At 35.6% G+C, this 16,942-nt stretch overlaps 1 protein-coding gene across 1 annotated transcript; it reads right to left on the reverse strand.

Moving 5' to 3' along the window:
• Positions 1–927: 927 nt before the first annotated feature.
• LOC113114787 (short transient receptor potential channel 4-like) lies at positions 928–16,582 on the reverse strand. Its single transcript, XM_026281806.1, has 11 exons — positions 16,312–16,582; positions 15,136–15,563; positions 8,882–9,400; positions 5,388–5,724; positions 5,093–5,232; positions 4,693–5,006; positions 3,840–4,035; positions 3,191–3,382; positions 2,895–2,936; positions 2,699–2,788; positions 928–1,920 (listed from the first exon to the last, which is right to left on the reverse strand). The coding sequence occupies exons 2-11, from the start codon at positions 15,511–15,513 to the stop codon at positions 1,363–1,365; spliced, it is 2,766 nt and encodes a 921-aa protein (XP_026137591.1). The 5' UTR covers positions 15,514–15,563; positions 16,312–16,582; the 3' UTR covers positions 928–1,362.
• Positions 16,583–16,942: the final 360 nt, after the last annotated feature.

Here is a 16,942-nt window from a genome sequence, read left to right on the forward strand (position 1 = left end):
AGCATGGTGTGCTCCCAGATAAAGGAACCGCTGTGAAGTCAATTAATTAAAGAACAAGAGCAGCCACTGCATGTTGCCATAGCAGCAAAAGACAAATAACAAGCAATTGTGAGAGTGAAAGATTCTATGACTGCTGTAATATTAATCAGCGAGTGTAGCGCAGCCAGATTGGAAAATTGAGAGACAACATACTGTGCATAATGAAAAACCTCCAGTATATCAAATGCCTTAATTTTTCAAAAATAAGTTCAGAACGTAACAAGTGATTAAGCATTATTAGTGGGCATGAAATTGGAAAAATGACAAAATTGCATGCTAGCAATTGTGGGCAGACTTTGTAAGCAGAACATAAAGATAACAAAGAATCCGAACTTGTAGTAGAGATTTTATTTCTCATTTAGTTTGAATTGCAGTTTGAAATATTACTGTATGTCATATGGTCCATGAAAGTCAAGTTAAACTGTAATCTATAAGAACGCTGGATACTTATCCAACATCACAATATTGAGGATAGTGCTTAGAAATCTGTAACAGGTGTAAACAGATGTATTATGAGTGCTATACTTAAGATTGCATAGTCTTTTTAAACAGGCTGTGCAGCTGTTATATGTCATGTGCAACATATTTTTATTTATACACCGATGTTCAAATGTTTGGGGTTTGTAAGAATTTCAAATGCTTTTGAGTCTCTTATGCTCATCAAGGCTGCATTCATTTGATTAAAAATAAAATAAAAACAGTAATAGTGTTAAATATTCTTACAATTAAAAATTTTAGTTTGACCATTTTTAATTAGAAATTTTCAGCAGCCCTTATAAGAAACATTTGTTATCATCATCAACGGCTGTGCTGTTGTGTCGATAATTGTTTTTAATGACCGGGATTTAATTAAAACAGAAATCTTTTGATACATTATAGATGTCTTTACTGTCACTTTTGCCCAATTTAATGCACTCTTGCAGAATAATAATAAAAACATATTAATAATAACAATAATATACAGTTTCTCTGGTGATTGATAAGATGATTGTTATTTTTCAAGTTTTTTTCACAAAAAAGGAATGAGAGGATGCTGCACATTGAAAACGTGAGGATAAATACATAAGATAAAAAAATTAAATAAAAATACACCTATCAAACAAGTCAGTTGGACACCATGTAGCATTTTCCCTAGCTTTGTTTCATTTCATATCCTCCAGATTTATGGTTGCAACCAAGCAAATACCTTTTCCTGAGACAATTAATCTTGCAAAACCTCCCCTCGGCGCATTAGAAAGAAAACTCTGTCATCTCTGACAAAGTATGTCGGCTAAATTTGAGATTTGGATAATCCTTGGATACAAAAAGAATGAGTTTGTTTGTCTAATGGTCACGTGGAGATGCAATGTGCTCTTTCTCTTGGTCCTGCAACACACTTTCCTCTTCCTCCATCAGGCACTTTGATTCATTTTCTTCCTGTTCAGCTTCTTCTGCCAGAGGATTCTCATCCGTTTCCTCTCTAACCCAGTCCAATATGTCAGAATCCAATTCCTTTGCCTCTTCAGCGAGTGAGTAGATCTTATTTGGGTTGAGACTGTTTTGTTTCTTTGGAAATACCCCAAAGTCTGTAAAATCCTTAGGGATGTCCTTCCTGGCTTTGTCTTTGAGTATCAGGTCAGTCAGAACTACTGATGATCCATTGGCCAGACAACCGAGAGACTCCCTCGTCTCTTCAGATTTGTGCTGCTGTAGCACTGTAGTCACATTGTACAAATGTAGTTTTTTGTTCCGCGGAAGAGTCGAGGAAAATTGAAGTGAACCGTCTGGATGAGAAACATCGGAGGCCGCTGTGCCAGTCTTGTTCGCACGAGTACTTTTCCGGTTGCCTTTCATCATTCCAATGACTTCGTAGCGGAAGCTAGAGATGTCCTGCTTCAGCTCCTGTCGAAGTGATCAGAGTCCTCAATTTACTTGTGTATTTTATTTAAAGGTGCACTAAGCAGTTTTTGTCATTTAAAATGTTTCTCGCAATGACTAGAATTTTGATGGTTTAAAATGCACACTGAAATTAGATCAAGACTCCAGTTATACTGTATCAGCAGGCAAGAAAAAGCTGTTTAACTATACATTAGGGGGGCCCACCTCATGGTGGATGGCATTTTGAAATCTAAATATTTTACTATTTTTGGACACTTTTGGTTGTAATACATTAGTCAAGGGTCATAAATATGGAATTACATTTGGTTCAATAATAATGAACGAAACTGAACGTAACTTTTTCTGAAACTATTGAAAAAGAACTCAGAAACTCGGAATTAATTCAGAATCCACGATTAGCGAAAACAAATCTTTGAAAAACATTAACAAAGAATGAAGCATATTTGAAGAGCCTGTTAAATTTGTGCGACTGAGTTCATTTTTCTTCTTTTGTAATGGCATATTTTTGATAGTTCAGTTCAGTTCAGTTTTATAAAGTTTTGTTCATTATTATCGACCCGCATGTAATTCCATACATAAAGAGCATTCTTACAACGACACTGAGAAGTTAAAATTTGTAATGCTTCATTCAGTATAAAGTACAAGACTGTTGTTGTATGTAAGGACCGGTAAAATCATAAGCAGGAAATTACTTAATCCTTGTCTCAAATCAATGTGAAAACAAAAGTAAAATCTGACATAAAATGACTATTTGGTAGACAAAGTCATTTTCAGAGCTTACTTTGAAATTCTCCTCTGTAAGTCCTTCCTCAGTCTTGGCGTCTCGAATCATAGCTGCCACATATCGTTTTACCAAGTTTCTCAAGACCTCCTGCATTTAGGGGAACAGCAGGACAATTCAGATAAAATAAAAATAAAAGAAAATCAATTCGATATAGAAAAACTGTACAGAAACAGTATTTTTGGTGATAATCTACCTGGTATTGGTGGTTGAGTCTCACGTTTTCAGCAGCTCTTCTCTGAAAGGAGGAAAGGAAGGGCATTTGAAATTGAAGAATTCTATGTCTGTCCCCTAAAATATTAAAGTATCTTCTCACTCTAAGAAAACCAAGCATGCTGGACATCTTATGACAAATATTTAGTTTGGTGCATTACATACTGTAACCTTAGCATTGACAATTAAAAAAATATATATATATATTTTCTGTTTATCAAATAATAATTTATTTAAACCAAATTCTATATAAGAGCCAAGAAGAAGAAGGATTCTCACCCCTAATGTCCCAAATGTCTCAGTCCTCTTTGACTTCCTCTTGAACACATGCACCTTGATCCATGTAAACAGGTAACATATGGATTTGGGACTGGGGATAATGTTGAAGGGAGGTGGCAAGGTGCCACCTTCCTCAAAATAACTCATCCATAATTTAGTTCTGGCAAATTTCCACTCAATATCAGCATGGTCCTTCAGAAAAGCCAGAAAACATTATACGTCAGAAGCAGGTAATTACTGAGAAATTAACACTTATGGATTCATACCAGAGTGCACAATGTACAGAACACTTGCAACATTTTTATTTTCTGGAATGTATATCATGTGGTGACTTAAATAATCCAGTTAAGGTCAAGCGTACAAAACATGCACAAAGCACAAAATCACTATGACCTCAAGTTTATATGTATAGTGCATTTCCTACAAGATGGCAGTTTCAGTTTTGCTTTAAAACCATTTAGACTTGCCATTTATAGTTAATGTTGTTTAAAGTTTGCTTCATACTGAATTACATATTTTTAATTCCTTTCTGTAATAGTCATGTGCAAGTTGTTTTCCTGGAAAATACAGTTCATGCAATATGCAACAAACACTGGAGTAGGATATCATAAAAATATGTCTAAGTGCTCAGACTTTAGAATGAACTTACAGCGATATGCTGATATGAATTGTTCATCATGGCAATGAGCATATTGAGGAGGACCACCAAGGAGATGATGTTATAGGTGCCAAACATGGTGGCACCCACAAATTCGGTGAACTTGTGGTCAGCTTGGACATTGGTCACATACAGATTGATCAACCCAAAAATGGACCAAAACAAAGACTGCAAGGTCTCAAACAACCTACAAACAGAGGACAAGCAAGATTAGAAAGGGTAGTTGCAACTTAAACACAACTTTTTTCAACATTTTCTTTTTGATCTAGGAGTTCAAATTACTTTTGAAGATTATACTGATTTAGATCTGGTATAGTTGACAATGAAAACAGATCAATTAAAGGGATAGTTCACCCAAAAATAATATATATAATTACTCACCCAAATGTCATTACGAACCCATTAGACCTTCTATCATTTTTGGAGAACAAATTAAGATAGTTTGGATGTAATCTGAGAGCTTTCTGACCCTGCATAGACATCAATGCAACTGAAATGTACATGGTCCAGAAAGGTAGTGAGGACATTGTTAAAATAGTCCATGTGACATCAGTGGTTCAACCGTAAATAAAACTAATTACTTTATTCAACAATTTCTTCTCTTCTTTGTTAGTCTCTGCCACGTGTTCGTGAAAGTATGTCCCCTACTGATGCTCTTACTACATTTCTGTGACTTGGAAGGTTTCAGTTACATTGCCGTCTATGTCTAAATCTCTCAGATTTCATAAAAAAATATCTTAATTTATGTTCCAAAAGATGAACAAAAGTCTTAAAGGTTTGGAATGACACAAGGGTGAGTAATTATTGAAAGAATTTAAATTTCTGGGTGACAAAAAAGACTTACGTTGAGAAAGCATTGTTTTGACGTTCACAGCGGATGCCTTTGCAATTCATGCCTTCACTAGTCTCATAGTAGAAATAAAGCTGATTGAGTCCATTAGCAAAGGCAAGCAACACCAGACAGTATATAAAGAGGAACTTTAGGATGTCCAGAAGCATCCGTCCTAATGATATCTGCAAAGGACCTAGGTGAGAATTGGCCGTGAAGAGCGAGATGAGGCGTAGAGAGCTGAAGATGTTGGCAATAGCGAACACCGCCTCTGCCACTAGAGTGGGGTGCCACATTTCCCAGGTTTCCCTGGGTTTGCAACCACTGTACTGTTAGGAAAGATGAAAATAACAGTCAGTAATTCTTGATCCATTCCCAAGTGATTCCCACCAGTGACTGTTGTGATGCAATGTACCTTTACATAGGCAACAATCTTCAGTGAGATGGTTGCAAGATACAAGGAATTCATCACAAAGTCCATGAGATTCCACCAGTCATGGATGTAATCCTGAAATCCACCATCCCACATCTGCTTGATCTCCGTCCATATGAATCCTGCAAGGGAAGCCAAAAGATTTTGTTGGTCTCTGTTCAAAGACCTTCATGGTTCTCTGGTCCAAGATGAACCATGAAAACGTTGCATGGAGAACATTATAAGCAAATATCTCAATTTAGGGTCAGTTTATGGAATTATATCAGTTCTGTCTTACCTAGAACCCAGGGTAGGATCATCCACTCCACAGTGGTGGGCTTTGGACCTTGGCGATCGGGATTGTTAGAGACTATGTGCTGAGAGGCCAGCAGCAGAAGGAAGAGGAAGGTCAGGTAGGAGGCTGTGTGGCAAATAAATTTGATAAAAGGCTTGCGGATGAACAGGCCATAGCGGCTCTTGGGTGCCACCAGGTAACAGAGGGAGAGCAGGGGGAACATGAGGCCGATTAAGACGCATGTGATGAACTTGCCAGCCCAATGACGTCTCCTCCAGCCAGGAAATTCATCATACCAGCGTGAAGCCAACAGCTGCTGGCAATTTGGCTGTGCTACAAACTGAGAGAGAAAAGAATAGAAGAGAATACAAGGGAAATCACATGTTACTATCCAAGTATGAACAGGTGGTCTGGGAAACAAGGAGCCAATGCTGTATTTTTGTTTTGACATTTCATCATCAGATTTCCCAGAATTTCCATTTTTACTATTTGCAATTTGCCAAATGCCATTTACCATTTGCATATATTTTATAGGCATAGTTTGTGTATGACATTATGGGATGCATGTATTCCACTCTAACTGAGCTATCAACTGTCAGTAAAATTGTTACAGCACAAGCAGACTATACATCATGTATTTTAGCAGACTATACACATATGTATTTTAGCAGATTCTCCAAAGCCAGACTACAGGATACCATGTGAAGTGTGCATTAGTGTCTTATAAAGTCAGAATGCTAAAGTGAACATGAACAGTGAGGCACGAGGTCTGAGTTTCTTTCATTTCTTCCCCATCAAGCTGCTGAGCCTCCTGTTGAATAGTTTACATGTTGCTTCATACTGCTTGAGCATCAAACACTTGCACAAAGGTTTGCGATGTGATTTGACAACCATATTGTTGTAGCCAAAATGATCTGAAGGCAAAATGCCACCTATAATTTGTAAAATCATAAAAATGTAAATAATTTTGATAAGAAGTGTATTGCAAACCCATTTTTCTAACTGGTCCTACAGTTTCTATTAATCCTCCCCAAATTTTTGTCAGGTCATCTTTAGGCCAAGCTGGTCCTTAGTTAGTAAAATGTTATTAGGTAACAACTAATATAATCAGAAAAAAATATTTTAAAATAAAATAAATACTTAAAATGCAAAAATAATCAGTAATCTATAGATATGTAATGTGGTTATTTAAAGGACATCAAATTAACAGATAATTAATAAAATTTGACATCTAAAACAAAAATTAAAAACATAAAATTCTTATATAAAAACAAGCTAAACTACATTCTAAATTCTTTAAAAAAAAACTGTAGTAAATCAAAAAAGTCAATGAGTGAAAATAATAAAAATGTAAGCTGAAAGGAAAAACTAAAATATATACTGTGGATATATATATATATATATATATATATATATATATATATATATATATATATATATATATATATATATATATATATATATATATATATATATATATATATATATATTTATTTATTTATTTATTTATTTATTTATTTATAACCGTTTTATTGATCGAAGAATGCTGAATTAAAGCTGTATGGTTTGACCTTAAAATGAAATTTATAAAAAATGTGTGGTGAAAATTAATTATGCTTAATGCAATGTTTATTTTTTATTATCTGCATGGGCAAGCAAATGCTACAGTACTTGCAGCCATATATCGACTCTTGCTCTTGATGCTTATTTGTTCTCTCCATCATCCTCTTCATCCGTCTCCAGTGATTTGCCCAAAGCTATTAACAGAGCATCTTAAATGTCATGCGGAAGTGGGATGGTGCCTAACCAAATTACAAACAAATGCATCCTCATTACAGCAGAGCCAGGGGTTCTGGAGGCGATGAGGTCAAGTCTGAGATGATTTTAAGTGTTCTCCGTCAGGCCTGATTTGCACAATGCAATCTGTTCTACCACTCAACTAAAGGACTCTCTGTCACAGGACTGCTGTACGAGCAAAGACAGTACCTTAATACACAATACACAATATAATCAGCAGGACAATTAAGGCTACCACTTTGAAATCAGGCTCAGTCTAGAGCATGTGTCTATTTACTGCTGTACTCTACAGCAACAATTAAAAAAAAAAAAAAAAAAACTTTATATCGTTTAATTTTTAAGGCTTTCAGAACTATAAAACTTGAAAACTTCAGAAAACATCTCCACAATAACTAATTAATTAAATAAATAAATAGAACAAGCATTATTAAAGGCGATGGTATTTTTCTTACCCATTCGCAGCAAACAATATGCAACATGTTATTTACTCTTATAATCTAATGGCTGACATCTTTTAATCTGAGCTAATACAAAGCATGCTGCATCTGTTCTGAACTGTTCTCTTATATTGTAGTGGACATCCACATGCACCGTTTAATTGGAGGCATTCAAGTAACATTTACAGTAATAAGATTAGCGCTGATGTGGCCGTCACTGCCATTCCCAAAGACTGTTTGACTGCTGGAACAAATGCCATTTAAACTGAATTTAATCATGTCTAATATAATCACGAGCTGAGAAGAATATAACCAATGGATATATAGGTAATTCGCATACAGTAAACAACAAAGTGGATGTTTAGGGTGTAATGCCTTTGCAAAACCAAAAGAGGGCAAAATAATTTCAGCAACAAGGCTCCAAGATGTCAAAACTAATTGCTGCATTAATATATTATTTATTAGTATTTTTATCATTTTTGTTTCATGTTCACACTGTGTTAAATAAAGACTAAATGTGGACTATTTTCTAACCAAATTGGAACAGACTAAATTCAAGAGGCAAAGTAATTAGTAGCTATGAATCCACACTACATGCTAAAAGTGGATGACTCCTTACTCCTACACTGTAAAAAGTCATACTGGGTCAAAAGGGCTCCTTTTATGAGATCTACACAGCGCTGAGGCATGTGATGATGACCTTGTCAACTGTGGAGAAAATTACCCGCCTCTTAGTTTGGGCTTGTAACACTTCAGTGCTTTTGAATTAATGCACAACGGAGGCTTGAGTATCATCTGGCTCACCTCAGGTATTGCTAAGAGCACTTTCTTGAGTATACAGTATACATGGGAGTTAATTTGTCCTTAGCTTAGTCAATCTTAGGGGAGATAGAAATCACAATCTGCAAGAAATAATTAGCTTATTAAAACCTTAAAAAATATCTGACCCAAAAAGCCAAAAAATATCTGCACATTGTAGCTGTGGATCATTCAGGTAAGGACACAGTGTTAAGAATCAAGGAAATGGAAACTTTTGAATGGGGTAATTGATATAAATTAAACTATTCGTTTTTTTTCTCTTGTGGATTATATCTAAGCATATTTTATGTGAGTCATCATATTCAAGTCAGTACTAAATAAACAATAACATGCATTTTGTATGATCCCTCTTATTTGGTTAAATAATTAATATTTTGCAGATTCTGAAAGGGGGATGTAAACTTTTGAGCTCAACTGTACATGGTTGCAATACCAGATCTGTACCTCTTTTTGGCGGTATTTGATGGCTAGTTTCAGCCGAGCCAGCTCATTGTTAGGCTCATCTTGCAGCAGGTTGACATCATCACGGAAATTGAGGATCAGCTCCAGTTCACGTGAGGACCGGGTTTGGTCCAGGAGGTCCTTTGCAAAGCGCTTGCACTGATGGGAGAGCTCCTCGTATTCGGCCTTGAACTCGTTTTCAACTTTGCTGAGCTCCTGGAGCTCCCAGCTGAGCTGGAAGGCGGTGAGGAAAGGATCCTCGCTGGACAGGGCGATGAGAGAGGGGCTGGCCAGGGCCTTGTAGATGTTCAGCCGGGAGCGTGAGTGCCGCAGACTGTCCACGTCTGAACTGGAGACGCACTCCACGCAGTTACAGCGCACCTCGTGAGGCTGGGGGACAGACACACCTTTCTGCACCAGCATCTTGATGATCTCGTAGTTGTTGGTGTGGGCAGCCAGGATGATGGGAGTGATGTCAGGGGTGAAGTCTGAGAACTGTTTATCCAGCAGGATGGGTGGTACCTGGTAAGAAAATGAAAAAGATGGTTCAAACTAATCTGATAACACATACATATGCCATTCATTATTTTTAACTACACAATGGCCCCAAAAACAATTAAAATGTTTAGAAAACTAATATGAAACTGAACATACTAAATACAGTATATCATGAATCAAAATGTGTTATGTTTTTAAATAAATGCCACTTTGTTTGATATTTTGTCATATAATGCATATACTTTATACCCTAGTAAATAAGTAATATATTCAAAATACAGTTATTTCATACCAAGTATAGTTCAAATCTATTAACATTTACTGACATATCACTCGAGACTTACTGATATAAAAATTATAATTAAAACTTTAATTGTAAAAGTACACAACACACATTTCTTACTATTAGGCCTAAAATGTGCTTTAATGTTACTAATAATGCTTTGAATAATGTAATCCTTTAAATGCAGGATATTTAAAGTGTACTTGAAGTGTACTTGCAATAGCTCCACTTTAGTACAATCAAATATACTTCTCTTTAGGTGCACTTCAGCAATGCTTGCTCAAATTAAAGTGGATTCAGTACAAAAGTAGTTGTACCAATTCACTAACTTTAAATTCACCAAAATTAAAAATTACAAAAATTGTACTACTTTAAAATATCATGTTTAATTAAATGTCCCTTTTTTGTTATTTTGTAATTACTAAAAGTTTCTGAGTAAAAATTGTTTCTACTGAATGTTTTTCATTGTATTTGTGTCCACAATATAATAATAATAATAATAATAATAATAATATTAAATGTGTAATTTATTTTGAAACAATTTTCAAATAACAGCAAATAACACATTGAATAATCTTTGTTTTATTCCCCTTTCTACAGCAATAAGCTTTATAAATGAATAATCTGTTTTATTTATCTTTGATTTTTTTTTTTACAGTGTACCGAAATACTGCAATATTTATTACTGAGACATTATTTTATAGTATTTTATATATATATATATATATATATATATATATATATATATATATATATATATATATATATATATATATATATATATATATATATTTATTTATTTTTTCTTTACAAAAAATTAAATATGCAAAAGATTGGATGAGACTGTGCTGCATTTACAATTGGCATCTCCCCATGAATCGCTAAACACACTTGCTGGATAAAAACCCCACAATTAAGGCCTCGTTATGATTCAGACCTCAAATGTGAAAGGCAGCTATAACAAATGAAAACTAAAGAATATTCCAAACGAGAGAGGAACACAAATGCATAAATTAGGAAGAAGAGTATAAAACAATAGGAGGGCCCACTATTGGTTTAATAATGATGAAATCAAATGACCCAGACACTGACAGGGAAAAAGGTCTTTCCTAAAAACCCTCTGAGCACATAAGAAAGAAAAAAAACACTTGGGAAAGAGGCTACAGACAGGCCTGTGATCACTTTGAAGCAGCTACAGAGAGAGCTTCGGTAGCAGAGAAGAACTGTGTGAAATCCTGTATGGAGTTTGGCAAGGTTTTTGCTTGAAAGGCATAATAGTGACCCAGTTACAATGGGAAATGTTTCTGTGGTCACATAAGACTGAGCTTTTCTAACCAAAGCAATATGTGTGGCAAAACTAAAAGTGTCCAAAACTACAAACAACAATGCATCCAATAAATTACACTGGGGGAGCACAATACTGAAGCACTGGTTTTCATCAGCAAAGATGACGCACCTTATTAAAACAGAAGAAAGAACAGCTGGCACAATATAGCAAGAAATACAGCAACCTATTTCAGCCTCACATTTGGGAGGTAGTTCATCTAAAGGACAATGTTTTGGACAAGGGCAAGGATAAATGAACATTAGCCAACTTAAGAACAAGATAGTGAATGTCCTAAAATGCTATGGTTGAAACATAAATCATAATCGTAATTCAACCGTGAAGTACATGCAGGACTCGAATTGTGGCGCACGAGTATAATCCATTATCTTAATAAATAAGAGCATATCTGCCAATATGTCTGGCTAAAATCACATGAAAAAACAAGTGCTGACATTAAAAGAGTTAAACATGTCATTCTTGCCTAACCATATTAAAATAACCTATAAAACAATGTTAAGTTGTTGAATGAACAATAACCAGACACATATTACAGTCACAGTGTTTCAGCTTTAGCTCTGAAATTAATAAATGTTGCATTAAATCATTGACTTCCAGTGCTTTAAAATATACAAAACTCAACCACTATGATCTCTATACCCTAGTAAAAAAGTTATATATTTAAAATACATTTATTTCATATTAAGAATAGTTCAAATCTATTAACATATTTACTCACAGATAAATAAAAGCTTACTAATATAAAACTTATAATTAAACTTTACTTGTTTAATCTTAATCATATCGAAAATATGTTTTAATGTCCGTTTTGATGAGGACTGTATATGATCTTGGAATAATATCAGACTTTAAATGCAACATTTTAAGTGTACCTGAAGTATACTTGCAATAGTTCAACTTAAGTACAATAAAATTTACAGTTTAATTGTACTTCTGCACAATTAAAGTCCATTAAGTACAAAATTAGTTGTTCCAATTCAGTAGACTTTAAGTATACCAGTTTATTACACTAAAAAAGTACAATTGCACGACATTTTAGTAAGTACCTGAATAAATACTTAGCATGAAATAAATGTATTTTAAATACACTTAAGTATATTATTTTTCACCAGGTTAGTCTTGACAAATAATGACTATCCTTAAACGACATGCGCCATCACTTGTAAATGTGAAATCTGGAACTTGAAGCAAAACCAGCTTTGAACCACGGTTTTAAAAGTAGTGAAGTGGATAATATCTAATCCTTTAGTGCAAGTTTTAAATCGGCATGAACTAGCGAGTTGTAATATATACACTGTTACATGAAGACTGGGTTCTGTGATCACACCACATTTGGGGGAGATGGATAAAAAAAAACTGTGAGACAAAAAGAAAGAGCGTGAAAAAGAAAACCAGGCAGCATGCGCAAAAAAGTGATTAAAAGTGAGAAAGCGTAACGAGTGAAGTGAGAGAAAATGGGTCGAGAGTTTATGAGTTAAAGCCACTTAGAGAAGAGAAGGTGTGATTTGAAGGTAGGGGGTGATTAGCACATTTCGACTGATATCTTCATCCTTTTCACAAGAGCCCACAATGGCAACAGCAAAAGCTCGACTATTTGAAGAAGATAATGAAGGCTCCAGTAGGAGAGACATGTTCAGGCTGGCAGCCATACTGATTATCTGCTGCCGCAATATGACGCTTTGAAGCTCATCCTTAACCACAATAGACCGCAGAGGTGAAGGGAAAAGAATTGGAGAAAGTAGAGGGCTTGACTCAAAATGTCAGCAAGATGACAGTTCAAGTCAGTTTTGTGTTTAATAAGTGAAAAGAAGCCAGTCTCATGATTCATTACGCACATCTCCAACAAAGCTGAGGGATCGCTTCTTTTTTTTTTCAATCTTTCAATCTGAATTATTTTAACTGCTAAAGAAAGAGACTCTTACTCCCAAATAATGATTATAATGAAAATAATGCTAAAAGTGTAATTTTTACATGCACATCCAGGAGGTAGATAAGTTTGTTGCTTCATCAGAACAGATTTGCGAATGGGTGCCGTCAGAATAAGTATTCAATTAGCTGGTAAAAACAATGATGATAAAACAATGATTAAAACCAAAATCACAATTAAGCGCAAGTAACTTAAATCCATTAAACTAATATCTTGTGAAGTAGAAAGCTGTATGTTTGTAGGAAAACAAGCTAATTAATTAGACATTTTAACTTTAAACCGTCGCTTGTGGCCAAATTATGATTCCATAATGACGCCTCCTCCAAAACCCGTTTCCTGTTGTCTTCTCACATTAACATATACCATTAAGAACTATTTTTGGACTGTTTTCGCTTGTAAACAGAGCTTGATCTGTTCATATTTCTCGCCTGATTCAGACAATACAACCTTTTCACTGGAGAAAGCAATACAATGAACAGAGGACTCTTTTAGAGGAATTTAAAAACATCTTAAAGATGGATTTGTTTAATACACACAGTTTTTTTCACTTAACAAGACAATCATTGATGGACTGGAGTCATGTTGTGTATTACTGTGACGTTTTTAAAAACTATTTGTAATTTTATTCCGACGGCACCCATTCACTGCAGAGGATTCATTGGTGAGCAAGTGATGTACTACTACATTTTCCCAAATCGGCAAGGAAGAAACAAACTCATCTACATCTTGGATGGCCTGATGGTGAGAAAATTTTCCACAAGTTTTCATTTTTAGGTGAACTGTTTCTTTAAGAAAAGAACAATATATTTGTTTTGACGACTACATAACAGCCAGTTACCTTATTTAATATATATTTTTTCATAATTTACAAGAACTCGCTAATGTGATAAAAGACATGAAGAGAGCCACATTATATGATCATCAGATTCATAATTTAGAAAATCAAAGCAAACAATGTGTTCATGTGTACTTACTCGCCCTCTTGTGGTTTTTAGACATGCTGATGTAGTCATTTGCATATCAAAAAGTTTTATAAATGTGTCATTAATAGACATAGACAGGAAGAGACACAGAGACAGAGGAAAAGAAAACACCCTCAGGGATTGAGGAAGGAAAGATCAGATACACAGCTGCTCTGGTTTGTGAATGGTGCATCCATCCCATCTTTTTTTGAACTAGTGCTGCAACATCCAGTCTATTCCTAGCCAATAAAGGGAAATCTAATTGAAGTTATAAGGAGTGGACAGACCAGTAAGACCCATATGTTAAGTCACTCAGTTGGTGAGAGAGCAAAGATCGCTCCAAAGTAAACAGCATTAGAACAACAGTAATTATTCATTTACATGCCTGAGTGTCTGAACACTGAGCTTTTTATAGCAAACAGTTTTCTCCTCTGAAAAGAAGCAGACAAGCACACTTTTTCTAGAGTGTTCTTGTGTTGACAACTGAGAACTTCATTCCTTTCAGCCCTAAAAGCACTCCTATCTACAGTAACGGGTTGTTTACATGAGAAGTTGATAAGAGATCGTTTGAAGGTTTTGTGTCCAGGGAGAACCAATGAAATATCTGGATAATAAAGCAAACATCTATATTCAGATATGCTCTACAAGTTCTGTTTTGGGGATGCGATTTCAGAACTTAAAATGGCACAATATACACAACGTGTATAATGAAGTGCAAATAATTATGCATAGTTAGTACAGCAAAATAAACAAGCTTTATGACCTTTAGAAGTTGCCACAAATTTATCTGCCACTTGGCACCTGCTTAATTTGGCAATTAATTGTTTTGTGCAATTAATTATTGGCCATCAAAATTCAAAGAACAAAATTGTTAATGTGTTTTTGTATTCATGCTAACAAATGTATTTTTATGATGTTAATACATATTTCAATGCATTTAATAAATCACTGGCTTAAACCAACCAACCAACCTTCTATAGTTTCCACTAGTCAGACTGGTCTAGTTTGATGGTTTTAGAGAAGTCTACTTATTAGCTGGTCAGGGTAGGCGACCCAGCTAAACCAACTGAACACCAACAGAAGAGACCAGCTTTATAAGACTTCTAAACTAGACTGGTTTAAGCTTTAGTTCTAGCAGAGATAGATGCCATTTTCAGTTCTTTTATTGGAAACTGTTGTTTTGTAGAATATTGCCATGTGATGTGATCTAAATAACTAGAGCAGACAGTTCTTCGAACAAACCTGTTTCTCTCCGCTGGGCTTCTTGTGGTTCAGCAGGAGCTCCACGGCTCCCACCACCTCTTTACGGATGGCGTGGAGCAGAGCATCCCCGACATACACGTTAAAGCTGAGGAGCAGCTCAATGATCTCCAAGTTCTCATTCTCGATGGCGATGAGCAGCGCCGTGCGCCCTAGAGGATCGATGCAGTTGATGTTGATCTTGAAGTAGATCTCCGCCTCTTCCAGCGCTAGTTTCACGCTGGCGTAATCGCCCTTCTCCACGGCGCTGAGGTAGGACTTCTCCTGCACCGAGAGCTCTGACTCGGAGCGCACAATCCGCAGCGGAATGCGGTCCCGGTACGAGGAATTGTCCGTTCGGCGGTAGTACAGCTGCGACATCTTGACTTAATCCATCACAAAACAATTGAAGAGTGAGGAGTAATGGCAACCTAAAGACAAAAACATCTTGGGATTTGATATGGACACAGTTTAATGGCTTTATACAGTCTACTGAAAATCCAGCTAGCAGGTGCAACGTAATAGACCACAAAGAACCAGCAATAAAACAGATAGCAGCTAGTCATACAAGTGGTTAGTTTTTAGAACCTTTTATCAGTTCGCACAGCTAATAAACAACTTCGTGGGGTCATGCAAACGGCTTGGCACAACTGGACAGATCATATTTTCATGGAATACAACGACAATTACCATTTCTCTTGTGTTAATAAATTGTTGAATTATTATCCCCTTGTGGTGTGAAATAGAGCAAGAGAAACTGAAAAGAAAAAAAAGAAACTAATCTTCAGATTACGCATGGTATGGTATCACCTTCTGGGACTAAAAATGAAGCTCATAATACAAAATATATATTTGTATAAGTTTACAAATATGCAAAAAACAACAATTTCAGTGTGTAGTAGTTTAAATTAAAGCACGCAAACCTGCCAAAACCCACTAATCTCCAAATTGCGCATGCTTACGCAATGAAACCACTCTAAACTTCACTTAGAAACAACTTCCGTTTCATCATTAAGAATCACGACTAAACTTATGAAATTGCAGATGAAGTACATGAAGGCTGGATTGACATCACGATTCGCATTAAACGCTTAACGGTTAAATACACGCACAGTTTAAAGCCTTGGATAAGGATGCTCTATCGATTTACAGATCGCAGTGTATTGTACAGAAACTCACCTTGCTTAAGGAACAACTTTGATTCTCACATTTATAAAGCTGATGCAATCAACTTCACCGATTCATCACCGAAAATACTTTTGGAGCAATATTCCTACGACCACATGAGGACTGTTGCGCATGGCGACTGTGTTGTGCTGCCACAGCACCGACGCACCGCTGTCATCATGCTGGAATTGCAATGATCCATTACACCCTAGTAGACGTCTGGCATTGTCCAAAGTGCATTGTATTAGCATTTCCTTTCGTCTGTTACTCCAGTTCAGATGAACCCCAGTCTGACGTAGATGCTGCTGAAAATGATTACCAAATTAGTAGTTAGGCTATATTACGTAATTCAAACAACAGAGGCACAGTAATGCAATCTAATTTACAACCTATGTGGGGGGGGGGGGGGGTAATATCTTTTTTTGTAGATTGTCTTAAGTGTTTTTTTACTCTCCGCTTATTATTATCATCATCATCATCATCATTATAATTATTATTATTATTATTATTATTATAGATTTAGAAGAACCGGCTCTTAAGAGTCATTTGTTAGGGAATCAGACTGGGCCAGTCATGTATGTTATTTATAAATTCCTTCAGGCCATTCATTGGTCGCGTTTTATGTTTTGATTCATCAAAAAAT

This window comes from Carassius auratus, chromosome 15 (assembly GCF_003368295.1).
Source record: "Carassius auratus strain Wakin chromosome 15, ASM336829v1, whole genome shotgun sequence".
Classification (NCBI taxonomy): Eukaryota; Metazoa; Chordata; class Actinopteri; order Cypriniformes; family Cyprinidae; genus Carassius; species Carassius auratus.

Bases quoted from the DNA above. Each gene is read 5' to 3' on its own strand.
- LOC113114787 (XM_026281806.1), bottom strand. From the start codon at position 15,513: ATGTCGCAGCTGTACTACCGCCGAACGGACAATTCCTCGTACCGGGAC. The intron at 5,007-5,092 runs GTACATTGCATC...CTTTCCTAACAG, and splicing joins AGATTGTTGCCTATGTAAAG to TACAGTGGTTGCAAACCCAG. The intron at 4,036-4,692 runs GTAAGTCTTTTT...CTCTGTTTGTAG, and splicing joins CAAAACAATGCTTTCTCAAC to GTTGTTTGAGACCTTGCAGT.